This window comes from Ostrea edulis, chromosome 9 (genome assembly GCF_947568905.1).
Source record: "Ostrea edulis chromosome 9, xbOstEdul1.1, whole genome shotgun sequence".
Taxonomy (NCBI): domain Eukaryota; kingdom Metazoa; phylum Mollusca; class Bivalvia; order Ostreida; family Ostreidae; genus Ostrea; species Ostrea edulis.
The window spans coordinates 29,114,965-29,140,949 of NC_079172.1; the positions used below are offsets into that span (position 1 = coordinate 29,114,965).

The window sequence follows — 25,985 nt, forward strand, 5'->3', positions numbered from 1 at the left end:
CCCCGTTAGGGAGCTACAGTTTGGCCCCTAAAAATTACTTCTAGAAATAACTCGAGAACGGTAAAGAATTTCTAAATACTTGTTGAACAAAAAATGTTTGAAATGTCATGACCTTTCTTACGATATCAAGCAAAAGGGGCTGACCTTTTAAATTAGGGGCCCAGAAGGGTCCAAAGGTTTATGAGAATATCTCAGAAACTATTAATATTTTGTAATAAGTCATTGAAGCGAAAATGTTCATCTAAACGAGCTTGTTCTTATCAAATCAAAAAGTAGGTCATATGTTACGTAATAAGGGATTTTAAGGGCCAAAATCATAAATAATTGATGCCTCATATCTTGAAAACGACAAATATTTTGAAAAGCATTATTGAACAAAAGTTGTTCAGAATGATAATCTAAACAATATGTACATTTCGTTTTTTCCCTATGTGGCCCCGTTAGGGAGCTACAGTTTGGCCCCTAAATATTTCTTGTAGAGATAACTCGAGAACGGTAAAGAATTTCTAAATACTTGTTGAGCAAAAAATGTTTCAAATGACAAGGCCTTTCTTACGATATCAAGCAAAACGGGCTGGCCCTTTAAATTAGGGGTTCAGAAGGGTCCAAATGTTTTTGAGAATATCTCAGAAACTATTAATATTTTATAATAAGTTGTAGAAGCGGAAATGTTCATCTCAACCAGCTTGATCTTATCAAATGAAAAAGTAGGTCATATGTTACGTAATTAGAGATTTTAAGGGCCAAAATCGTAAATATTTGACGCCTCATATCTTTAAAACGACATATTTTTTGAAAAGCATTATTGAACAAAAGTTGTTCAATGTGTCATAACCTATCGATCAATATCAAAAAATGGGTCTGTGGGCCTCATGGCTCGCCTGTAGAGTCGATTTTTGTCGATATCAGTCGATTTCAAAAACTTGTAACTGGTAAATATTTTGTAAGGACATATTGAACAAAAGTTGTTCAGTTTATCGAGATCTATCGATTGATATCAAGAAATAGGCCTATGGTCCTAATGGCTCGCCTGTAGAGTCGATTTTTTGTCGATATCGGTCGATCTCAATAACTTTTTACAGGTAAATATTTTGTAAAGACATATAGAACTAAAGTTGTTGAGTCTATAGAGGGCTAACAAATGACATCAAGAAATAGGCCCGCGGGCCTTATGGTTCGCCTGGAGAGTCGAATTTCAAACGAATTTCACCGCAACTTTCCTTCAGAAGCTTATGATATGAAAAATTGATTATATCTAAAGTGTCTTAAAGTCGGAAACTAAATTGGGACTCATTTGTCTTTTTTTTTTTTTTTAACTCCGAGTGCATCAACAAATCGGACGGAAGACCTACTCGTTGCTCGCAACGAGATCGTGTCTAGTTATTCTTCTTCTTCTTATTTTTCTCCGGACTTTTTTGTCCGGGAGTGTTCTCAGAAAGTACAAAAGGGATCAATATGAAACTTTCCAGGATGATAATATAGCGTTTGTAGATGTACAGAACGATAGTCATTTTTTTCGCACGCGCATGCACGCGCGCGCACGCGCATGCACGCGCGCGCACGTGCATTGCAATTTTGGTACAAAATTTACGAAATCGAAATTCACACGGGATCGATATGAAACCTTGGTAGGATGATAGTATATCATTTGTAGATGTGAAAAATGATATTCATTTTGTCTGCACGCGCGTGTATGCGCATCACAAAATTTCATATACTAACTTTGTAATCAGTCTAACTTCTTTGTTGTTCATCGAAATGGTTTGATATTCGTATCATAGGTAGGTATTGACATCCTTAACTGATCTGCATGGTGAAAATTACCAATCTGCACGCGCATGCACGTGCGCTTCATTTTGATTGGATAATACTAACACGTCTGTAACTCTCTTATGAATGAAGCGAATGAGTTGATATTCACAGCATAGGTAGATAATATGAATATCTATATATTGGTGTAATGAAAAATGCCAACGCACACGCGCATGCGCGTGCATCGTCTTTCAAAACTTAATTTTTTAAAGGACGGTAACGTTTTTGTTTTTAATCAAATTCTTTTGATTTTTAGGTTCTAGGTGTGTATTCCTTCCAAATTGCTCCTGATTAGAACTTCTGCTCAGCACGTGCATGCACGTGTTCTGAATTCTGATTGGACGATTTTAAAATCACTATAACTTCCTTATCTTTGATGGGAACGTTATGAAATTCATACTGTGGGTATATGATACAAATGCCTGTTGAATGACATCAACAAAAGTGCAGAATCATACACGCGTGCGCGTGTATGCACGTGCATTACTTTGTTTCATTTCTTGGTACTGAAATGACCATATTAAACGTACAACGTGTAATTAAAGGCTAAAATAAAATGAATTTTTGCTATAAGTTTACAATGACATCAGTTTTTAATTGGAGGAGTTTTGGGGAACATATATAACGGTCCCCGTTACAATTAGAACTAGTTTAAAGATATTTTTATTTTTATTTCAGTTGCAGACAGACAAACACACAATCACTCACATACACACATGCACATCATGGCTGGAAGATATGGCAACAAACTATTGATAGATTATTACATACACTCTGTACATGTTTCTTTAAATAAACATTTCCAGTTCAACCATCTTGTTTTTAACACATCAGCTTTGTTCTTTGTTTTATACATTTTTTCTTCAAATTTATATGTTTTCAAGTACCTGACTACATTCTGAAATAGTACTTTTTCATTTTACTTTTGGAATATATACATTTTGACAAGCAATATTATTAGATTGATGGCTTCATCTTCTCTAGGAAAACCCAGCATTACTGCAATTGCATCGAAGTTTAGTCTTTTTCTACATTTTTCAAATATCCATTTTTTTTTTTTTAAAAAAAGGTACCGTAATGGACAAACATTTGGGCAATAAAAAAACTCCATGCAGAATTGTTTCAGCTTCAATTCGACATAGAATCTCCATGTCGAATGGTATGGTTGTGACGTTGATAGAATTTGATGAGTAGAGCGACAATCATGTCATATTTGAGGTAATTTTGAAAATATAATACAAGTACATGATTTGTTTTTACAGTTAATTTACTTCTGAAAATTGCAGAAACCGAATCTAAGGACAAGTTGTTTTCAATTTTTAAAAGTAATTAACACCATACTTGATTGAGTTGTCCATTGATTCGGGCTGTTGTATTATGCTCCGGTGGCTGTTAAGACCAAGGGACTTTCTTTTCATTTTCTCTTCTCTCTTCATTACAGTATCATAGAAAAAGCAATGGGACTTGTGTTTTATCTGTAGCACATCATCAAAGGTTTTGAAGGGTTTTTAGCTTACCTGGTTAAATGACAGCATCAGTTACAGCTATTGTATCATTTGGAGTTCATCGTCCGTCTATAAATAATTTCATTATCAATTTAAAATCTTCTCCGAACTGACTGTATATTACTATTCTAGATTCAAATCCCCCTCCTAGTTAATTAATGTTCAGATTGGCTGCCTATCGTTAATCCCCCTCCTTATTAATTAATATTGAGATTGGTTGTCTATATCGTTTAGTATTCGACTATGTATAGAGATGTCCTTACTGATCTCTTTGGAGAGTTCCGAATTTCAATATGACTGTCAAGGCTTTTGATATTGGCTAAGACAAAATCAACTCCTCAATAACGACTACATCCCCAGTCACCACGCTTGGCACACATCTTCCTCTTGTAGTTCTGCAGAACTACTGTTGTCATTTTTCAGAACTACTAGTATTCGAACTTCAGTGACAGCCATGGCATAAAAATTGATGTGGCTGAGAGGGAAAAGAGTAATGAGGGTATCCCCTGTCTCCATGTTTGGTGTTCCTCTGATGGTCCGGCAGAGCGTTCACTCTTTGGGGGTTATCTGAGTTTCATTCTGACTTTGTACAGTCTGTCGAGTTATCCATGCTAACCAGGTAAGCTATTCAGGCTCTTCAGACTCATCTCGTATAACCTGAACACAGAGGTGTGTCTTCTGTCTTTGGTTTTAATACGAGAAATGGTGGAAATGCGACTAGATCTAAATGAAAGTAAGATGAAAAGAAAAATCATAAACAATAGCGATCTACAGCATGTGGCTGCTGAATTTATGAATTCGAATACGCGTTACATGTACATGTAATGTAATGTAATGATAACGGAATAGATAACGCCGCCCAGGATCAACCGTATCCGGTTTCCTTTTTGTCCGGGTTTGGAAAAAATTAGAAGGCATTTGATTTTTTGAAATAATGCATTGAGTATCAAATTCGACTCTCTATGAATTGAGAAAATACAAGATTTCCAGCAACACTTAGTACAGATGAAGAATTCACGGAATATATACAACATTGTGTTTTGGTCTCGCTATCCATTTTACCAACTAACATTCGTACATGTAAGAGATATTGTGTGCTGAATTTTGTACAGAAGACTAAATGTATCAATGAGAATATATTTTGCAAGTTTCGATAGAAGCAATGACCTCTTAGCGAAAACAATTAAAAGGATCGGGTTACGAAGGTGACACGGCCCGGCTCTCACTACCCATAATTCCATGTATCTATTTTCGTTCTACGTTTTAGCATCACTCATACGGTATCACACCTGTAATTGTGGCTATGCATGCATGAAATGTGTTATTTTAAATCAAGTATGAGAAATACTTTGGGGATCTTTAATGATTTTACAGTTTCTTTTCTTGTCTTTTTATTTAGGGCAGCGTTTCCATGTGTTTTACAGTGAAACCCGTTTATCTCTGGAAAAGACAAGTTAGTTTGGCTTGTTATTTTACATGATATTTGCAAGGACCCTGAAACTGCCCCTCCTCGACATGATGAAGGATGTGACGGCGCAGGAAGCTACTACTTCCGCACATAATGGCGACTGTAATGATCCAGGAGTAAGGTATATAGACACCCGTCTACAGAAACTCATGTCTGAGTACAGATAGAATCTCTATGTAGTAAGACCTACATGAAATATATCTTTATTTCCCTATTTCGGTCAAGTCAGTGGCGTTTTCAGACCCATTTTCATGATTTTTCTAAGCTTTGATTACTGGAAATTTGGATTATCCCCCTTTACAAAATTGGTTTATTTCTCAGGGATTGAAATTGTATGACATTGTTAATAATAATACTTTTGAAGATTTCCAACAAATTATTAAACGTCACAAAGGTGGCAACACACGACAAACTGTTTTACAGGCTTTTTATTCATGGGAGGAGGATAAGACATGGTATATTTAATGATGGGAGGATTATGGAAAGAAATAAACAATTCAATTAATTATTAGGGAGACAAGTACTGACAATGCTCCCTTTCCTATTTCTACAAAATCATATTACAGAGAAATTAAAATTATGAGAAAGAACAGAGGTAATTTTCCTGTATATTTCTAACAATGTGAAAGGAATCATAAGATAAATCTAACATAGCTTGACAACAGTAAATGGAATTTGCCTTTATTTTGATACCGATTTGTTTACTGGTCAGTAGGACAATTATTCAAAGGCAAAGTTCTTAGTAAATAGTCTGGTATCTAGATATGTATAAAGCTATAATAACATTAATTATGATAAAGACCGAAACATGTTAAACTTAGAGATACTCAGTTGTGAAATTATATTTTGTTGATGTATGTACATGTAATGACAAATCTAATATCAGTATACATTTAAATCCTGAAACAAAATCCAATTTACATTCAGTGAATATAGAAAAACTTTGTTAAGAACAGCACTTAATTGTTTTTTTTATGAATTCATTCTTCAGGTTTTTTTCTTAACTAAAAGATTTTTTTTTTTAGATGTTTTGTTTTTCTAATTCTAAGAAAACTCGGAGACTGTTCATGAATCCCGGTCTAATGACCGAATGTGTTGTCCAACGTGTACATCCACAACAGACATTTCATTGTCTCTAATTACATGAATCGTTCAATGCTCCCCTTTCCCTGAATCGTGATCCTTTAAAATGGCTGGGTTTCTTTTAAAACTGTAGTCCTCTGTAGAATTAAAACGAGTCTAAACTTTAATACGCATCGGACGGTCTGCACGATCACAGTAATATTATTTCCCGATCTGTTCGTGTAACCAAGACCAAATCTCCCGGGATTATAAGACTATAAGCTTTCGTGCACCTTGGAAGAACTTTAAATTTCCCCCCTCATATTCAGGTTTTGTTTTTCTCATAACTATTTATACCGATTGACGAGAATTGGTTGAGGAATATGTAAATTGTGGACCACTAACGGTGCTTAAATATGTGAAATTCAGAACTATTTATACTTGAGGAGAATTGATTGAGGAATATGTAAATTGGGGATCACTAACAGTGCCTAAATATGGATGATACTTTGAGTGTGGGAGATACGGTGTGTTTGTACTCGGCGGAAAGTTTGGGGTTCATATTCGCAACACAGTCCAGGTAGGGGTCGCCGAATCTAATATTACCTGCGATAAATATATGTTTAAATTGATACTGGTTCACAATGTGAAGAAAAATACTTTTAAAAACATTTTAGTAGGATATATTGAATTGATACTTGAATATAACACGATTAAAACACTATAAATACTGCACCCATTAGCATTTGAAATTAGTTAGAAACAGTTTTGTATCACAGGCATACATGAACAGTGCTGTATCATAGACGTACAGAGATATGTTTTTAGCGCTATATTAATTTAAACGATACTTTATTATGTTTAACATAATCCTTCTCAAGGATTAGACAACACTCTGAGCTTATATAATCTTTCTTCTTTAAGGTATAAGGTAAATGTCCACATAATGATGTGATTAAAAAATTTAATATAATAATTGATAATAATGTCTCAATATATAGAGTTAATGCAGAAAGTTTGAGTGAATGCAGAGTATCATTTTACATAAATAGTAAACTAAGCAAAACAGAGAAATGGAAAAATGGGAACTATAAGAAAAGACAAACTGGGCACTATTTGTTTTGGATACACGTTCTCTGCTTAATTCCAAATTTAAGAGCTAGATATTTTGACAAAAGATGAAAGATCCGAGGACTGTATTTCCTTAACAAAGCTTTACACATATAATTAAAGTTACTATGCATAAATACTATTTTTAAAAAAAAGACATATGGGGGGGGGGGGGGGTGTCCCAAATTGTCAGGAAAAAGAATATAATGATATGTGTATGGTATCGATGAATTATATATTGAGGGATTTTTTTTTTTTTTTAAACATTTTATCAGTTATAAATGTCACGTGAAATTCGTGCTGAGATTGTATCGAATGGCGAATATACTACATTCATCTTGTCGTATACGAGGGCTGTTCGATATGTAATGTGTATTGTACCACAGCGCGATGATGCTTTGCACGATTTCGAGGATGATGATACTCTTGAATAGCTCTATTCAATACCTTTCCAACGGTATAAACACGAGCCTTCAGCTCCACATAGTTTTAAACTTATAGTAATTTCAATAGAGCCAGTCGTTGACCACTGTTGTAAAAATGGTTGGGGAAACGGGTTGAGAATATTGAAGAAATTAGAGCTTATATAAAAGTTCGCACAAAAGTCGGTCATTCGATAATGCAGATTTTTACTGAATTGGGGAAGTTTATGGGTCTGATAAGGTATCTTATGAGACAGTTCGTAGGTGGAGAAAGAACTTTTTGACTGGCACAGAGTCCCTCAAAGATGCAGTAAAATCTGGCCGACCTGTGACTGTAACAGGCAAGGCAAATGTCTCAAAAGTGAGGGAAATAATTGAAAGTGATGACAGATACAGGATTCGTGATATTACCAAAGCTGTTGGCATATCGCTATCGCGGGTGCATTTCATTTTGAAGCGTATTTTGAAAGTACAACAGATTTCTGCCAAATGGATACCGCATATATTGACAGATGACCAAAAACAGGTACGAGTACAATTGCTCAAAATGTTTCCCAAATTCAATCAAAGTTAATTTGCAAACATTGTTACTGGTGACGAAACATGGGTTCACTATTTCGAACCAATAAGAAAAATTGGAAACAAAATATGGCTAACTAAACACGGTAGAAGGCCTGTAGTTGCCAAAAGAACGATAAGCACAAAGAAGGTTCTTTATTGCATATTCTTCTCGTGTGATGGTATAGCCGTACAAATTCGGTGTCGAAGGTCAAAAGTATTAAAGGTCGGTATTACCGAGAGGTTATACTAAAAAATCTCAAGAAATATCATAAACGACACCTAGCTGTGTCAGGATTTAGGCATGTTCGTCTACTTCATGATAATGTAACGTATTTACATTAAATTCTGGGATCGTACCTGGTCAATTCCTGAGTTTGGGGTATTTAACAATAACTAATTTAAAATAATTGGTATGATTTTAGTGGACTGCCAAAATATACAAATATGTCCTAACCTTATCTAGGTTAATTATAATTAAACAGTGAATCACTATATCAATCAGAGGCAAGCAACGATAAACTGGTAGTGCTAACTTAACAAAATGTAGAGCCCAGTCGCCCTCGGATTACCCCATAAACTGTAGGACGCCTTATTCAGGACGGACAGTATATGTGGTAGCCCTTCAACCACTACACTCACTGTAGGATGCCTTATTCAGGACGGACGATGAGTTTAGCGGCCTGGACGACGGTCTGTTCAGCCAATGCGGACGACACCAAAAACGAACTATGGTAGCCTCTTTACTGGAGGTCAACCTCTTCGTGGCAGGCCAGACTTCTGATGGCCTTCCAAATTCACTCTCTAACTGTAAGAACAAGCGAGGAATTGTTTACCATGAATACTTTTCACATTATCTCGTCCTGGGTCTTCTATCAGAATGACACGGACGATTGCAGAGTCTCGGTATTTATACACAAATAAGATCACGTGATGTAAAGTGACTAGTTGAGAACTCCGCATGGTCGTACCTCAAATATCCGCAATCATTACAATAATGCTCCATCACATACATCTTAGCTTGTGAAGCAATATTTGAAGTCGGAGAAGGTTACCGTCTTGCCACACTCACCATACTCTCCAGATCTAGCCCCATGCGACTTTTTCCTTTTTCTAAAACTATCTGGTCGTCGTTACAAGTCCCGACAAGGCCTTGGATCAGCCATCAGTCAGTGCCTCAGAGGTCTACCTAAATCAGCGTACCGTGACGCATTTCAGAAATGGATTCGGAGTTTGAAATTATGTATTTCAAACCGCGGAGAATACTTTGAAGGGATGTAATGTTCATTTCGCTATTTAAGTCGAATACTTTTAAGATATCGTACAGTACCCATTACATATCAAACAGCCCTCGTACATAGAATACACCCGGTAGATACGGATTGGTAAGGTATCTACATCATGATAACTCTCCGAGAAGACTTGTAATTACAATGTTTTTATGAGATAACTAACCCGGCATGATTACGAGATTTTCACTTAGTAATTACGAGATAATTAGCCATTTCAAATTATCAGAACTTGGTCGGCAAATATAAAATATTTTCAAAATAATGTGTATTTCTATTTAAGGAAAAAACCCAAACAAACACCCCCAACCCCAACCCCCAACCTACCCTCATACATTTTATATATCTTCAAATGTATTTAGTATTCCTTGATTGATAATATCATTATTTTTGTACTACACAAAAGATACGATTTAAACCGAGCAACTCAAAGAGTTGGCATGTCGTACAATACTGTCTAAATTATATTTTCTCTCTCATTAATTGCATACAATGAAGTAGTTTAGCATTTTAACTATGTAAGTATCAAATAACATTAAATATTCATATGATTTCATTCATGCACCCATTTTCACTCGTATTATCTTAAACCCCGATTAGAGGCACATACAACACATTTTGAAAACATACACAATGTAAGTCGCTCTACACCTTCGCAATGCACAACAGTTTCCCATTCAATTGCCAAACTATTATTTTATTGTTTCAAAACATCCAGGTCGCTTTGGACTAAATTCTCAATGGTACACACAATACACAAAAACTTATTTAACCCTTTTTCGAAGCTATCCATCTTGTTCTATACAGGCGATACTGTCAACTTTAAATTCCAGCCAAAGTTTTATGCCCTGTCACTTACAGTTTCATTCTTTGAGAGAATTTCAGACTTATCTTATACATTGAAAACTGAAAATGCGTTTTAAGAAAGCAGATGATTGTTTCACACACATATGCTCTTTACGAGAGTAAACTGTGAAATATGGGATTTTAAACTGTGAAATCTGGGATTTTAGAAATGTCATATAAAACATACTTAAAAATATTGGAGTGTGCAGTATGACGATTTTCTTTGAGAATGACCCCAATATAACCTTATTCAATGCATACTTCAGTACTTATATTTTTTAAAGAAATGAATTTCATTTTGAAAACACATGCTGGCATGGACTCCCATGCTTCATGTCAAGCATATTTCTTGAAAAGCATGCTGTGGTAAATGTTGCAGTTCAAAACCTCATGTATATTTATGAAATTTATTTCTTGTATTGACACTCTACTGTCGTTTCTATCGGAAGACCCAAAGTCGTGAAAATACATGTACTACTGTATATTCAGCGAGATTCATACACGCATTGTTTACAACTGGCATTCATGAGGAAATGATAATCCTTATAAATTGTAAAAATATCAAAGGCAAAAACGTTGGAAATTTATAGGAGTGGTGCCTCTCATTGGGTAAAGGAAATCGTGTGTGTGTTTGTGTGAGCGAGAGAATGAGTGCGTGAGAGAGAGAGAGAGAGAGAGAGAGAGAGAGAGAGAGAGAGAGAGAGAGAGAGAGTTAGAGTTAAGCATTAAAAGCACTCCCAACATTCATGTTTCACTGAAGAGGTGACTATTAAATCTCTCTCTCTCTCTCTCTCTCTCTCTCTCTCTCTCTCTCATGATAAATATAGTTCAACCATGTTAACGACTTGGAATTCTTCGACTGGTATGAAAATAAAATGTAATTTACAGACTAGATTTCGTGTTTGACAATACTTGTACATGAGGGTATGAACTTCAACGCTTCACACCGACATACTTTTCATGAAGCGCTAACACGAGATATTAGAAATATAAAATATTCATTGAGTCCCCTATTTGTCAAGTGCCAAACTGTACAAATTAGTATGTACTATGTGTATACTATATGTATATAAGAATAATACACCTAGACACACAATCATTTACCTGTACTTTTATTCAACTCCTGGGTTGTAAAATTTGATTATTACTCCTGTAACCGAGGTATGACCTCAGTTAATAGACAAACCATCTTACATCTAAATGGCTTTTAAATTGGATTGTAAAATTGTTTTACTGATTTTATTGATATATTTGCCTAAAATGGAAGATTTTTGAATGGACAAACATGTATTTTTATGCACAATACCGGCAGTTTTAAATGATGTAAAGTTTGTCAAAACTGAAATAGCAAAATTGTGAAATGTATTCCAGCCCCCCCCCCTCCCCAAAGATTTGTAAATGGTGTTGTAATTCGATTTGTTTTTAAACAGATGGTTTCTTTTTATACAAAAATCTCTTTTTAGCTCCGTACACAATGAAGTGGCTGTGGGATCTCGTCAAGACAGGCAGAGGCCTAATGTACAGGACCAACACGGTAAATATGTCTCAGAGAGAGAGAGAGAGAGAGAGAGAGAGAGATTAAGAACCAATGTACAGGACCAACACGGTAAATATGTCTCAGAGAGAGAGAGAGAGAGAGAGAGAGAGAGAGAGAGAGAGAGAGAACCAATGTACAGGACCAACACGGTAAATATGTCTCAGAGAGAGAGAGAGAACCAATGTATAGGACCAACACAGTAAATATGTCTCAGAGAGAGAGAGAGAGAGAGAGATAGAGAGAGTCCAATGTACAGGACCAGCAAGGTAAATAACCAACAGAAATATCATTAAAAGGCTGAGATAAAGATATAACTTACCCCCCCCCCCCCGAAAAAAGAAAGAAAACCAAACAAAAACCCGGTTTTCTGATAAATGTAATTCATAGTCAATGATGCAAAGCTATCTAAAACAAATGAAGGTCAAAACTAGGGTTCGTCAAATGTCCGTTACACCTTGCCGTCAGGAAGGAGTCACACAGTCAGACTGAACGGAACAATCGTGAAACATCATATACTAGTACGTTATTTCCGGATACCTACTATCTATGATTTTACAAACGACATATACTTAGTCGTGGTTTAGGTTTCCGCACTTAATAAGAATTTATTTGTGATACTTTGAAATGTTTCTTTTAGAGTTGTTGTTTTAAACATCCTAGTTGATTTTTTCCCCAGTCTATTGTTTATTGTGATATCCTTCAATATTTTAGTTGTTTCATCGACAATGTTAAACATTGATATTTGGTATTTGTAGGATAGGAAAAATGAACAAAATAAATTTCAAGATAGCTATCCTGTATGGGATTGAAATGTATTGAATCGTCTTTAATGCTGCAGAATTTAAAAATTTGGGTAAGTGGCCCTCAGATTTCAAGAAAATGGTCGTTTCACTGGTGGGAGCAGTGTCTCACAGTGCCAAGTTGGCAATGTAACATATCATTTGATTGGTCTATAATTAGTAGAAATACCGAACGGTCACCTGTTTCGGAGCTAGCGCTGACACAGTCACTGCTGGCTTGCCATGTTAAGGAATTGTCTTAAAATCTGCGTTTATTTGATGTTATTTCGGGGCTAGGTAAGGTCATCGAGAGCAACATTTAAAAGCTGGAAGCTAGAGACAGAAATGACAAGTTATGACAAAGGCAATGGGACCTCCAATTTTCAAGGCCATACGAAATCCATTTGCTGCATCAGTCATCACGAACAACACGCCAATAATTACTGTATTACTGTATGGGACACTAGTGACGGCTAAGATACCCCAGACTCGTGTTTAAGTAGAAATGTCCATAACCATTTCAAGTAGCCAGACAAAATTCTAGATATTCCCCGTGGGCTTCCGTAATATCAGAAATATCACACGACATGTTTCTTAATGCGATTAATCTAAAATGTTTATCAAAGACCAGTTCAAAGAATTAAAAGGTTTTTAAGTAGGACTACAATGCAAGACTATGTTCCCATTGAAGTATTTGACGATTGTAAATTGACGGTGAGGCCGAGGATCATCTAAAATGTCCCATTCGAAATTGTTCACGTATAGAAAGATGTCACAAGAGTTACGGGCTAAGAGAGAGAGAGAGAGAGAGAGAGAGAGAGAGAGAGAGAGAGAGAGAGAGAGATAGATCAGGTATATAATTATCATTTAGTACCTGTATTTAGACAGTTTGTTTTACCGAGAGAGGATGAATATATCGCATTTTAAACACTTTTCAGTTGTACCAATTTCCATAGGCTACACCAATATTTTTTTAATGAAAAAATTCTCACAGATACTGGATTTTAAATGTATCATTTGTTGTACACAACCACTTCCTTTTTTCCCTTATGTCTTCCAGTTTCAATACCGGGGTTGTTATCCCACAGCTTAATGCGGGGACTATTTTTATTTTTAAGCGAATGGTCAATATGTAGATGATATTGTATATCTAATGGACCGAGTAATCTTAGATAGCGGTCAGTATGTAGATGGTATTGTATATCTAATGGACCGAGTAATCTAGCGGTACTGAACACTGGGTTGTTTGTACACATCCAAAAATCTTTGTAAAACTATTGTAAGCTTATTGGATGTTCAATTCTAATCAAAACTCAATCGGTCTAGTAATTCAGGGATTTATGTCACCCATAACATATTAATCTTACGAACCATTCTTCAAAACATGACTTTGAAATAATATTTTACTTTCCCGTTGATTACAAAAAATGACAATTTTCCATGCATTTTTTGAGATTCTTTTATAGGCAATGGAATGCACCAGACTACAGAGATCCCCAGATGATGTTGAATTATTATCTGATTTTTTTGTTTAATTCCGTATTTTCACAGTGATTTCGTTCCAACTAAAAGTTGCAAATCGTTACAAATTGAACAAACAGCTGAAGAAGTTACAGGCAAAGTTAGCAGACGACCCGGACAACATATCGTTAAGGAACACAGTGTCAAGGGCAAAGGTATGAAGGATGGGGTGGGGTGGATACTTGAGTAGAAAAGAATATTTTATAACCCCTCCCCCCCGTATCAACCGTCTTCTGTAAACAGTCTGCAAAGAAAACAATTTACATAATGTTTGCCCTGATTTTAATTCTATATTATTTATTGGAGTTATGAGATTGATCACTGTTCATTATTTTCACTTTTTCATAATGAGGGACATGCATCAAAAAGTTGTTTGTCATCTTTCTGTGCAAATATTGGAAAACTTGGTCGGAATTTCCCGTCTTCGTTGGTGACTGGATGTATAATGAGGTCGCTCAATGTGTGCGGGTTATCATGCTATCCCATCTACATACGGCCACCAAATTTAACCTTTTGATTCATTTTATAGAACATTAATTCAAGGTCGAGTTTAAAGCATTAGGATTTAAATCAATGACCAAAAAGAGCAATTTCTAAGTTTAATGAAGTTAATCTTGGCACGGACTTGTATTTTTAAAAGCTTAGATCCACCATTTTTAAAATGCCTCTATAATTGTTCAAAGTGGTTAATTTCATTTTTAAATGGATCGAGTTCTATATTTATATAACTGATATATGACTCATCATTGCGACAAAAGATTAATTAATAATGATAATAATGATCTAATTTGCAAATACAAACTATCACCGAGTCGAATGCTGTCTGACAGATTCCATACCAACTGTTAAGTCGTTCTTTACATACTAATGTTGACTACGGATTACTCTGATTACCTGATCAATATATAGGGCCCACAGCGGGTGTGACCGGTTAACAGGGGATGCTTACTTCCATTAAACATCTGATCCCACCCCTGGTCTGTCCAGGGGTCCGTGTTCGTACTACTCTTAATTTTGTATTCTTTAGGAATTATGAGATTTATCATTATTCTTTATTTTCACCTTTCCTTAATGTTATAACATCGCTATCATCGTGGTCATCATCACTAAATTAGAGAGAATTCAACGGCAAGTCAGTTTTTTTCCTTATGTCTTATCTGAACATGTACATAAAGAAGGGGTAACTCTTGTCTAATATTTAGAATGACGATTTTAAATCGATTCAGTAAATACATGTAACCGTAATTTAATCGATTACAGATCAGATATCCAACAATCATGATTACCCATGATTACTTCTGGCATGCATAAATGAGATCTTGAAAATCTTTAATGGTTACCCTGTATTGTGTGGGTATACTTGTCTTTGTAGCAAAATCCATTCCATCGTTCTTAATTACACAATTTGTTGTTGTCATCATTTTAAATAGGAAGTAATCAAAAGGTAATCCTAAATAATCATGATTACTTTTCTCAAAATAATCTATTGTTATTGATCAAAAAATATCTAAGTAACATAATGATTGATTACTTATTACAATTAACGTAGCCATGTGACATAATAATCGATTACTTATTACAATTTTAAACGTAATAATGTTCATTCTGATGAAATGCGTTTGAATAAACAGATCGCTGCTGAAGCAGAAAATGACGACAATACTCTGGAGCAGAAGAGACAGCAAGGGAAAAAGGTTCTGTACGGACAAATTATTCAGGTAAATAACAGAGTACACAGGTAAATAACAGATTACACAGGTAATAACAGATTACACAGGTATATAACGGATTACACAGGTATATTACACACCATGAAATAGTTTTAAAATGGAGAGTATATATATTGCATGTATAACATCAAACGGGATGAATGGAATCTAAAAAGAATGCTTTCATATATTTTTTTCCTGATTTTGTCGAGTTGACTAATTAATATTTAAGTAGCTACTATAAGTATTTAGTTGCACTATTTTTCAGCTCCGACACCTGTTTACTAATAAATACATCCACGTTAGTACCACAAAGACCTCAGACACAGAATCAAACAACATGGCGGTATGTTTTCTTTTCTATTTCCTGAAGTTACCTTTCCCTTATTTTGAACACTTTTAAAAATTCCGAATGAAGATAGACCTGTACACAGAATTGTCTCACTGTTGCATTGTGTCCTCGGCAGGTGGAGCTCAAAGACGACAATGCTAAGCATGCGTTATTTCGTTTGATGCCGAGGTATAAAGTAAAGGCGGAGGGAGACGTGGTAGGTTTTCTATAGGGCACACGAACCAAAGGTTGTGAATATAGTATACATTGAAAATCAATCTGCAAAATTCCAAAATTATCAGCGGAAAATTTGTCTTTATTTAGTGGTTCTGTTATGCATAAAGACAGAAATATGTTCATCCCAAGTGTGTGTTGTAAATTAGGACAGAGGGAGTGTTAAACCACTAGTAAAATACAACTACTAATGTCTGCTATGACATTTTAAGAATCCTTTGATATTAAAAAAAATGGTATCTCTCATCTTATCTTGACATCAGAAGCAAGAACACTCAGTATTAATTTTTCTAAAAGAATACACACATTTTATAGTTATCAAAAGAATGTACATATTCTATATAATATTATTTTGAATAAAAAAGAAATCACATCTCAACGCCTCCAATAAATATGAAAAGATTGAAGCAATCCATAAGGGCAGACCAGGGTATAGCAACGCACCTTTTGTCAACGGAAATGCGCTTTGTGATAATGAAAATACAATGCGCAAAATTACAATTATTTTGTTTTCTATAAAAAGTCTAGATATTATATTTTATATGTGTACATGTAATAAATGCTTTTTCGTATAGAGGTCCAATGATAATTATATTATTATTATTATTATTATCATATTATATTTTACTTGTGTAATGAATGCCTTTCTGTATAAAGGTCCAAGTTGATGACCAGGTCGTTTTGGAGAGCGTGAAATCGCCGGGCTCTTATCTTCACGTCAGCAAACCAATGCTGGGTCACATGTCAGTCTACAGCAAGAGGCAAGTCATTGAAGTATAGAAATACCTTTACGGGGTCGTCAATACATATCTCGGTATTACCTTCTCCTCAGCTGACAGGCAATCTTCTGTTGCAAGTGATGAATACTCTAAAGAGTTCCGTTTCAAAAGAAAATATTTTTTTCTTGCGGTTGTTATCAAATGTATACTGCAAAAATACTAAAATAACTAATTTTCGTGGGTGTGTAACATTCGTTGTTTTAGTATGGATACTCCCATGAGGACAAGGACGTACACAATTAATCTTCCACAACGAAATCAAGACGCCACAATTGTCCATTTTCCTAATTCATGTACATTTTACTCCACGAAAATAAAGGATTTTTTTTCTATCTTAGAATCGTTTCATTTCAAATTTAGTTACACACATTTAACATCTGGAAATTACTGATACACATTCAATTTTACACCATTTCAGCCATGAACTAAACGTGTCTGTTCAACAGTCCGGTTTCACAATCTACCGGAAGTACAAACCTGCGTTAGGAGACAGTAGCAAAATCAAATTTGGTGACCTAATCCGCTTCTATCACAAGGAAATGGAGGCGTATTTAGTGGCCGAGGGACTGTTTGATGACGAAGTGTTAGAAGATGGTGAGTAAAATATAAACGAAACAAGAACATACAAAACTATAAAACAAACAGGAATCCTTATACTTTTCTTAGTTATTTTAAACCCAACAAAAATACTTATTGCAAATACTTGGTCGGAATATTTGAAGTACTATGACCCAAGATGAGGAGACGTATATTGTTTTTATGAACACTTTTTACGCGCGGTGCTTATTTCCACTAAGTCCTGGTAAAATCCGCGTGATTCTGTAAAATGCGTGCTATTTTCCTGTAAGCAATTAGCATCTCGGCGGAATTTCTTACCCACGGACCAGACCAAAAATGACGATCCGCGAAATTATAAATCCGTGAAATAAAGTACGTCAACAGTAATGATACCCCAAAGACTGCTTGTATTGTCTCTTGGCATTGTCATAATGATAAACTCCAACAAGAAAACACGTGATTGATATACAGTATCCACCCATGTGTCACAAATATATACTACTCTTTATCCCATTTCTTCAATCTTGCTTTGTTTCTCGTTATTCAGTTCACATGAGATTGAGACCTATGGACCAGACCATCCCTAAGACTTTGTTACCCAGTACTTCCGCCATCACGTACTGGCAGATCGAGCGCCAGGAGGGACCAGTGTCTGGTAGGTGTGATAGGACGAATGTATAGAGATCTCAGTGTATAGTATAGAGATCTCAGTGTATAGTAGAGAGGCCAGTGTATAGTAAAGAGATCTCAGTGTATAGTAGAGAGGCCAGTGTATAGTAAAGAGATCTCAGTGTATAGTAGAGAGGCCAGTGTATAGTAAAGAGATCTCAGTGTATAGTAGAGAGGCCAGTGTATAGTAAAGAGATCAGTCTATACAAGGGGGAGGGGACGGTGTCCTCAAGGTGTTTGACAGGACGAAAGTATAGAGATCTCAGTGTATTGTAGGGAGATCTGTCTATATATTGCATCAAAACAGGTGCTATTGATGTTGTAGAAGTGTAAATGATAATTAGATCTCAATTCCCCTTTTGTGGACACAGTTCACTGCTTCAAACATTTAGTAGCTGTGTTGATAACCATTGCGTAATCTTTGTATAAAAGATTTTGTAGGGAAGAAACACGGATAAGACATGATTGCACTAGCATACAGTTCGTCACAAAAGATGTATACGTGTTGATTGAATACCAGAGCTAGATCAAATATAGTGTAACGAATGAGTGTTTCCTTACTTTTAAGATGTACATAACCAATGATGTAAATTTAAAGTACTTCGATCGAATTTTTTATCATCTTTTGGTTTCATTTTTGTAGGAGGAGTGTTAAAATGGGAACAACAGTGTAAAATCGTTCACATGTGCACGAGGAAGTACCTGACGATCAAGGACGGTCAGGTAGCCTTGACCAGTGACCATTTAGACCCCACAACTGTGTTCAGACTTCATCCTGTAATAAGAGTACGTTTTTTACAACATAAATCTCAAGACGATATTTTCCGAAATTCCAAATAAAGAAAGATTCCGATTTTATAAAAGCTGATAAACGACAGATAGGTCATCTAAAAATAGAGCCTTCACCTATTGCATATCATAAACTTAAAAGTGATCATCACTTGAACCAGATCGTCTTTTGGCGGGTTCATTTCATGAGAATATTGTGTTCATTTTGGTTTATATGTAAGACTCCAAAGTGCGATGGGACTCCAAAGTGCGATCGTAACGCCAAACCCCGAAGGTCTGCGCCAAACCCCGATGGTGTGACACGCCAAGGTGCGATGGTCCACACTCATGCGCCAAAGTGCGATGGTCTGACACGCCGAAATCCATTGGTTTGCAAACGACACAGTGTTTTGGTACAAACTGTACCAACCGTGTGTTGTTTCACTAAAATATCAGTGCAAAATTCATGCATAAAAAATAAGATCAACTTATTTCATTACCATCTAGTTATCGTGTTATCAAACACAAAATTTTCCAACGCGAAATCGCTTAGAATGTTTTGCATTATAGCATATCCCCAGGTTTTTTTTTTTACGTGTACGTCACAAGTAATAAATGATCATGAATTAAAAAATGTTTGGGCGAAGCAGATAGTTCGACAACATGTGTACTTTGATAGTGTATGTACTCTGCCGTTCTCACTATCCTCAATAGTGTAAAAACCTTGCCGTTGCTGTCGTCTGTGTTGCATTTATTCGGTTTCATTTTGAAAGACGTTAAGAATGACGTCACAGTGACGTGACGCCACAAACGTTACTGAACTGCGCACCATCGGACTTTGGAGTTGCCATCGTACTTTGGCGTCCGTAACGTTAACAAACCATCGCACTTTGACGCAGACCATCGCACTTTGGCGTGACCATTGCACTTTGGAGCGACCATCGCACTTTAGAGTTTTACATATATACAGTCATTCAAATTACTGTTTGGAAAAGAAATCACGTTTTTTTTGACAAACATTTTCGACATATTTCAAAGAGTACCTTGTTGTATAGACAGTATAATAGTATAATGATTATACTAGTCTTTTTCCCTCGTTCAAAAGGAAAGCAATGACATCACTCCGGACAGCTACTGTAGAATTGAGCACGTGGTCACGGGTCACTGGTTACATGGAAGTTCAGGTAGGAAACATAATGCAACTGTTTTCTTTCTTTAGATCTATGCTGATCATCATTAATATGTTTAAATGAAGTGCATATATAAAACAAAATGCTACCTCACCCTCATTTTATCTTTTTGTTCACGGGATTTTTCAAAACGTCCATGGAAATGATTATACGAGATGTAGAAACTGTTTTATAAAATGATTTTTTCATAGAACTCATATAGAGCCTGGAATAAGCCTATAACACACACATTTATCACAGTCATATCAACATGTATAACTTATCACATCATTTTACGTCAAATATTCTGGCAAATGATCTTATTGATATTTTTCCCCTCTAATATAAAAATGATCTTGACAGAAAATTACAAGAAGAAACAAATGAGTGGGGATGACAACACGCAGTCTATGGCGTCACTGAAGTGGAGCACAGCGGAACTTAAAGAGGTCGGGAACCAGTAAAGCTCATTCTATCAAAACCGTCCCCATGACCCTACAATCACCCTAGTGTCACACATACAGAAATCAAACTATAAGCGTCTATTTTTTGCTGATTCATTAGGGTAGCCTTTATTTGAGAATTAAGATCACCATCTTTCCGCTTTCGGAAAGGGACGATCAATAAAATATTACATGTTCTTTACATACTTATGTTGACTACGGATTACTTCGTTTGCCTGATCAAGATATAGGGCTCACGGCAGGTTAATCAGTCTACAGGGGATGCTTACACCTCCCTGACACCTGAGCCCACCTTCCTCTGGTGTGTTTCGGAGTCCATGTTTGCCCTTCTCTTAATGTTGTATTTTTTATAGGATATATGAGATCGACCACTGTTCACTATTCTCACTTGTTTCTTCAGATGGTTAATAACAAGTCCACAATTTGTACCAATGACCTCGTCTCACCCCAACATTTCATAATCAATCTTTACTCTTTTGGTCTTTTCTAACAAAAGATTACAAGAACCATTTTCTGACACTGTCTTTTTGTACTTGAGGAATCTCTCCTCAACCACTGGGTTGACTCTTTAAAAATTACGAATTTTGTCCCTTAAAAATTCCCAAAGATAATATGATCACATACATATATTGCAAATTGTAATACATCCTATCATTGGGTCAAATTCTGTCTGACTTGTTTCATACCGATGGTTAGGCCGTTCTTGGCACACTAATTTTGACTACGGATACCTGATCAAGATATAGGGTTCACGGCGGGTGTGACCGGTCAACAAGGGATGCATACTCCTCCTAGGCACATGATCCCAACTCTGGTATATCCTGGGGTCCGTGTTTGCCCAACTCTCTATTTTGTATTGCTTATAGGAGTTGTGAGGTTGATCACTGTTGGTTATCTTCGCCTCAATCAATGATTTGTGTGTATACAGATAGAAGAAATGCAGTGTGATGTTTGATTTGTGTGTATACAGATAGAAGAAATGCAGTGTGATGATTGATTTGTGTGTATACAGATAGAAGAAATGCAGTGTGATGTTTGATTTGTGTGTATACAGATAGAGACAATAGAAGAAATGCAGTATGATGACGCCTTTACGATACAGAAAGTACACAAGGAATTGGTCGGAATCTTCAACCACATGGCGGGCATGGTGCCGTTTATCCAGAAACTGATAGCTGATGTCAGTAATATTCCTCAGTTACATAAGCAAGAAATAATTACAGATATTGAAATAACTGACATTTCTGAGATCATCATAATTATGACTGGTTACCTCAAGCTGTATACATATAAGCAGGTTTCAATTTAGTGTCCTTGTCCTTTTGTAGAAAAAGTCAGGCATGACATTAAATGCGAAGATGGCTCATGACGCTGATTGTGTGAGTACAATTACATGTATACGTGTACTTACTATTGTGAATATTAAGGTCTGATCGTGTGGGAACAATCATAAGTATACATGTATTGATAGGAACATTAAGGTCGGTGTGAGTACAATAATAAGTATACATGTACTAATATGAACATTAGGGTGTGTAGGTGTTTTATGAGTACAAGTATAAGTATATATGTACTAGTACTAATAGGAACATTAAGGTATGTGTGACTACAATTATAAGTACACATGTACTTATAGGAATATTAAGGTCTGTGTGAGTACAATTATAAGTATACATGTACTAATAGGAACATTAGGGTGCGTGTGAGTACAATTATAAGTATACACGTACTAATAGGAATACTAAGGTGTGTAGGTGTGTTTTATGAGTACAATTATGAGTATGTATGTATCTATTTTGTATTGCTTGTAGGAGTTATGAGATTGATCACTGTTCGTTACCTTCACCTTGCATGTACTAGTACTGATTGGAACATTAAGTTATGTTTGAGTACAATAATAAGTATACGCGTACTAATAGGAACATTAAGGTCTACTGAACTGAAGGACTGTGCATGTACTATCCTGAAAAATTAATTGAAAATTCAGGGTAATGTTTTTATTTTGCAAAAACGATATGGGGGATAGCTCATTTTGTCAAACTTGGATCATGGATGCAATTTGTGTTGGGTGGAAAAGGAGATAATTTGCACCGGCTATTTTATTTCAAGGCTTTGCAAGAATTAAATTCTTTTATGGTACTCAATGGTCATCCAATCAAGAAGAGACAGAAATTGATGAGAAATCTTAGGGTGAGTTCTTCTCCTTGTGTTGTACCTAAAAGTAATATCAGCATGTATAAAAGATTATGTGAAGTAAGATATCGAATGACAAACTGCATCTAAGAGAGCAGTGCCTTTCAGAAAATAACAATGATAAAGTTGTTTCATCCTTTTCTTTCCAGATTGTCGAGCTATTGATCAAGCTATTACAGATTCCATTCAGGGGCACTGTTGACCAGATGTAAGTGGACACAATGCATCCAATGAAAGTAAATGATGAATAAACAATTAAAAGTAGGCACTAAAATACAAATACAAGCTATCAATGTGTCGAATGCTGTTTTATGTGTTTCATACCAATTGTAAGGCTCTTCTTTACATACTGATTTTCACTATGGATTACTCCGTTTACCTGATCAAAGACTGTGGCTCACGGCGGGTGTGACCTGTCAACAAGGGTCGCTTACTGTATCTAGACACCTGATTCCACATCTGGTATAACCCAGGGGCCTCTACTTCACCTTCTCTTAATTTGATATTCTTTATAGTATTTATGAGATTGACCCATGTTCGTGATCTTCACTTGCTCATTTAAAATTCCGGTGTTGAGCTTGAACAACATGTCATTGAATATGAGTTTGTTTCTAGCTTTGTCCATTTTTTAACAGAAACATTGCAAAATATTTGATGAGCGGACTCCTTTAGATTGTTTAGATATATAATTTGTTATTATGATTTATATAACTAGTGAAGAATTAAATCATACATTGCACCATTTCTGTATCTTGTGTACGTGCGATTATTATATATGATAATTAGTTTGGTGAATATAAAGTCACATGGAAGAATAGCTTTATATGCTCACTGAGTTACCTCCTGTAAATCAGATATTATTATTTCTTTTTTTTATACCAATCTAGTCACATGACCAAGTTGTTTGTGGAGGCCTATCGAGTTATGTACGTGTACCTAATGGGTGATAGTCGTAAAAACGAACTTTACATCGCCAAGTACATCGACTTCTTCCTGTCACAGTTTGAACTCAGAGAGGTATGACCATTGTACATGAAATCCTGCAGTATTTATTGTGAAACAAGCATCAAAATTATCATGCAATGTGATTGCTTTTATAAAAATATAGAGTTTTGATACATACACATGTACCTTACCAAAGATTTTATATGAGAATGATACTAGCCTGGAATCACGCAACATTTGTCAATTAAAAAGTGTTGTTTATTTTTTTTTCAGGGTCAAATTGGTTTGAATGCTGTTCACATGGTAATGGAACTTATTCGTGACAACAGAAAAATCGTGGACAGAATCTCTCACGCGCACATTGACAAATTTGTTGGTCTCTTACAACGCGACAAGGTTAGAAGCGCTAGAAATATACATGTACTGTATTTTGATAAAGGGCTCACGGAGGATGTGACCGGTCGACAGGGGGCGTTTATTCCTCCTAGACACCTCTGATATGTCCAGGGGTCCGTGTTTGCCCTTCTTTTAATTTTGTTTTCTATATAAAATTTATGAGATTGATCACTGTCCGCTATATAAAAGAAATACACAACTTTTATTACTCCATGATAATAATAAACGTTGAAATTGAAAAAATTCTATTACCCCATCTATATTTTTATGCTATCCTCAGAGATATGACAAATTGAAATTAACGGAATTTTTCAAATATTGTTTGAGAAAAATAACCTGGTCACAATGCACATATGAACCTGAATTTTCAGAACCACAGATACTTGGATTTGCTGGGTGTCCTTTGTGTGTGTGATGGGGTGTCTATCGCCGACAATCAGAACTACATCACCGAGGTTTGGCTCATGAAAGGAGGCAAGGTATGTTCATCTATGTTGCTTAACTGGCATGTAAAAGTTCAGAAAGCCAACTTCTTTCGAAAGTAAAATTTATACAAGGGGTACTGAAAATGTGTCTGACTTTTTAAAAGCTGTAGAGGTGGCGATTTCATGTGGTTCTTTAAACTAAAATTTTATTCCATGGCTAGTTAATTACAAAGCATTTGATGTGAAGTATGATTTTAGTATCAAAGCGTTCAATTATTCTATGAATTTTGATAAGGATCCGTACCCCCACCCTTGGTTTGCTTCAAATCTAAAAACTAACTAACGGTATTTGTTAAATTTGATCCTTATATTTCAATTTCTGTCTAATATATCTTTTTCCAAATGACGTTCTTAGGATGTTAATTACTGGACTTCGACCATGAAATTCCTCAAACCACGAAAAAAAAAACCAACGGTGTATGAAATATTAACAATCATTTGTTGCATTTAACAGAGTTGTGTTTACTACACTGACCTGGGGCAAAAGATTGGAAAAGAAAGCGGCGTGGTTTATGTGTCCACCACACAGGGAAGAACATGGACAGAGCTGTCCGATTTCGCCCTCAGTAATTCTAGCGAATCGTACCTGTTTCTGGAACATCAGTTAGAACTGTTTGGAGATCTCTGTCACGTAGGAATTCCTTCGTTGAAAACAGACTTCCATGATTTGTTAATCTTAGTTTTTCAGTTTCTTCAATCATTTACACATAACGAAGTTTGTCCTAAAAGTTCTAGGATGATTGCTATTTTTACATAATTCCGACGTCACTCGTTAAAGATACTTGGCAAATGCTTAGTTTCACCACATTATCATTTGATATATTTACCTGTTTTAAATAATATTTTATACACTCTGCCGTTTGGAGATCACGGGGCATTGCGATAAAATGCAACCACATAACATTTCGACTTCCGAAAAAGTTTATTGGGGGACATGTAACTTGCTACCCTTCTTTTGACCATTTTCAATTGAGAAAACCATTTTATCTTTTTGGTATGATGCGATACCCGTACTTTATTTCATGTCATTATGTATTTTCTTACATCAATGCTATCATATGGGAACTTCCAAAAACGTAAGTGGTAGAAGTATTACATAAATAACGATCAATGTGCAAAAATATACAATTACCAGAGAAAATTCGGTATATCGTATATCTTATTGAATATGCCTGTGTTTATTAGTTCTGCTTTGCAAACAGACAAAATCCTTAATGCAAAAATTATACACAATTGATGTCTGCTCAAATAGAATTTCAAGGTACTTTGGTATGAATAGAATATGACCTTAGAATAACCTTGACAAAAAACAAGAACAGTGACAACCAAACTGTTTTGTGTGTCAAAAGACTGTGAACATTTTATTGCTGTTGCAT

At 35.6% G+C, this 25,985-nt stretch overlaps 1 protein-coding gene across 1 annotated transcript in view; it reads left to right on the forward strand.

Annotated features, from left to right (window-relative positions):
* The first annotated feature begins 4,868 nt into the window (after positions 1 to 4,868).
* The window catches only part of LOC125660317 (inositol 1,4,5-trisphosphate receptor type 3-like), a 62,157-nt gene continuing 41,040 nt past the window's right edge, over positions 4,869 to 25,985 (forward strand). Inside the window, 21 exon segments of the mRNA XM_056150698.1 lie at positions 4,869 to 6,427; positions 11,536 to 11,606; positions 13,940 to 14,064; positions 15,541 to 15,627; positions 15,887 to 15,964; positions 16,086 to 16,166; positions 16,841 to 16,944; positions 17,381 to 17,556; positions 18,068 to 18,175; positions 18,833 to 18,975; positions 19,605 to 19,622; positions 20,042 to 20,141; positions 20,490 to 20,575; positions 21,645 to 21,770; positions 21,919 to 21,969; positions 22,700 to 22,780; positions 22,933 to 22,991; positions 23,671 to 23,800; positions 24,002 to 24,124; positions 24,496 to 24,603; positions 25,064 to 25,240. Coding sequence (XP_056006673.1) covers positions 6,345 to 6,427; positions 11,536 to 11,606; positions 13,940 to 14,064; positions 15,541 to 15,627; positions 15,887 to 15,964; positions 16,086 to 16,166; positions 16,841 to 16,944; positions 17,381 to 17,556; positions 18,068 to 18,175; positions 18,833 to 18,975; positions 19,605 to 19,622; positions 20,042 to 20,141; positions 20,490 to 20,575; positions 21,645 to 21,770; positions 21,919 to 21,969; positions 22,700 to 22,780; positions 22,933 to 22,991; positions 23,671 to 23,800; positions 24,002 to 24,124; positions 24,496 to 24,603; positions 25,064 to 25,240 — 2,115 coding nt within the window. The 5' untranslated portion in view covers positions 4,869 to 6,344.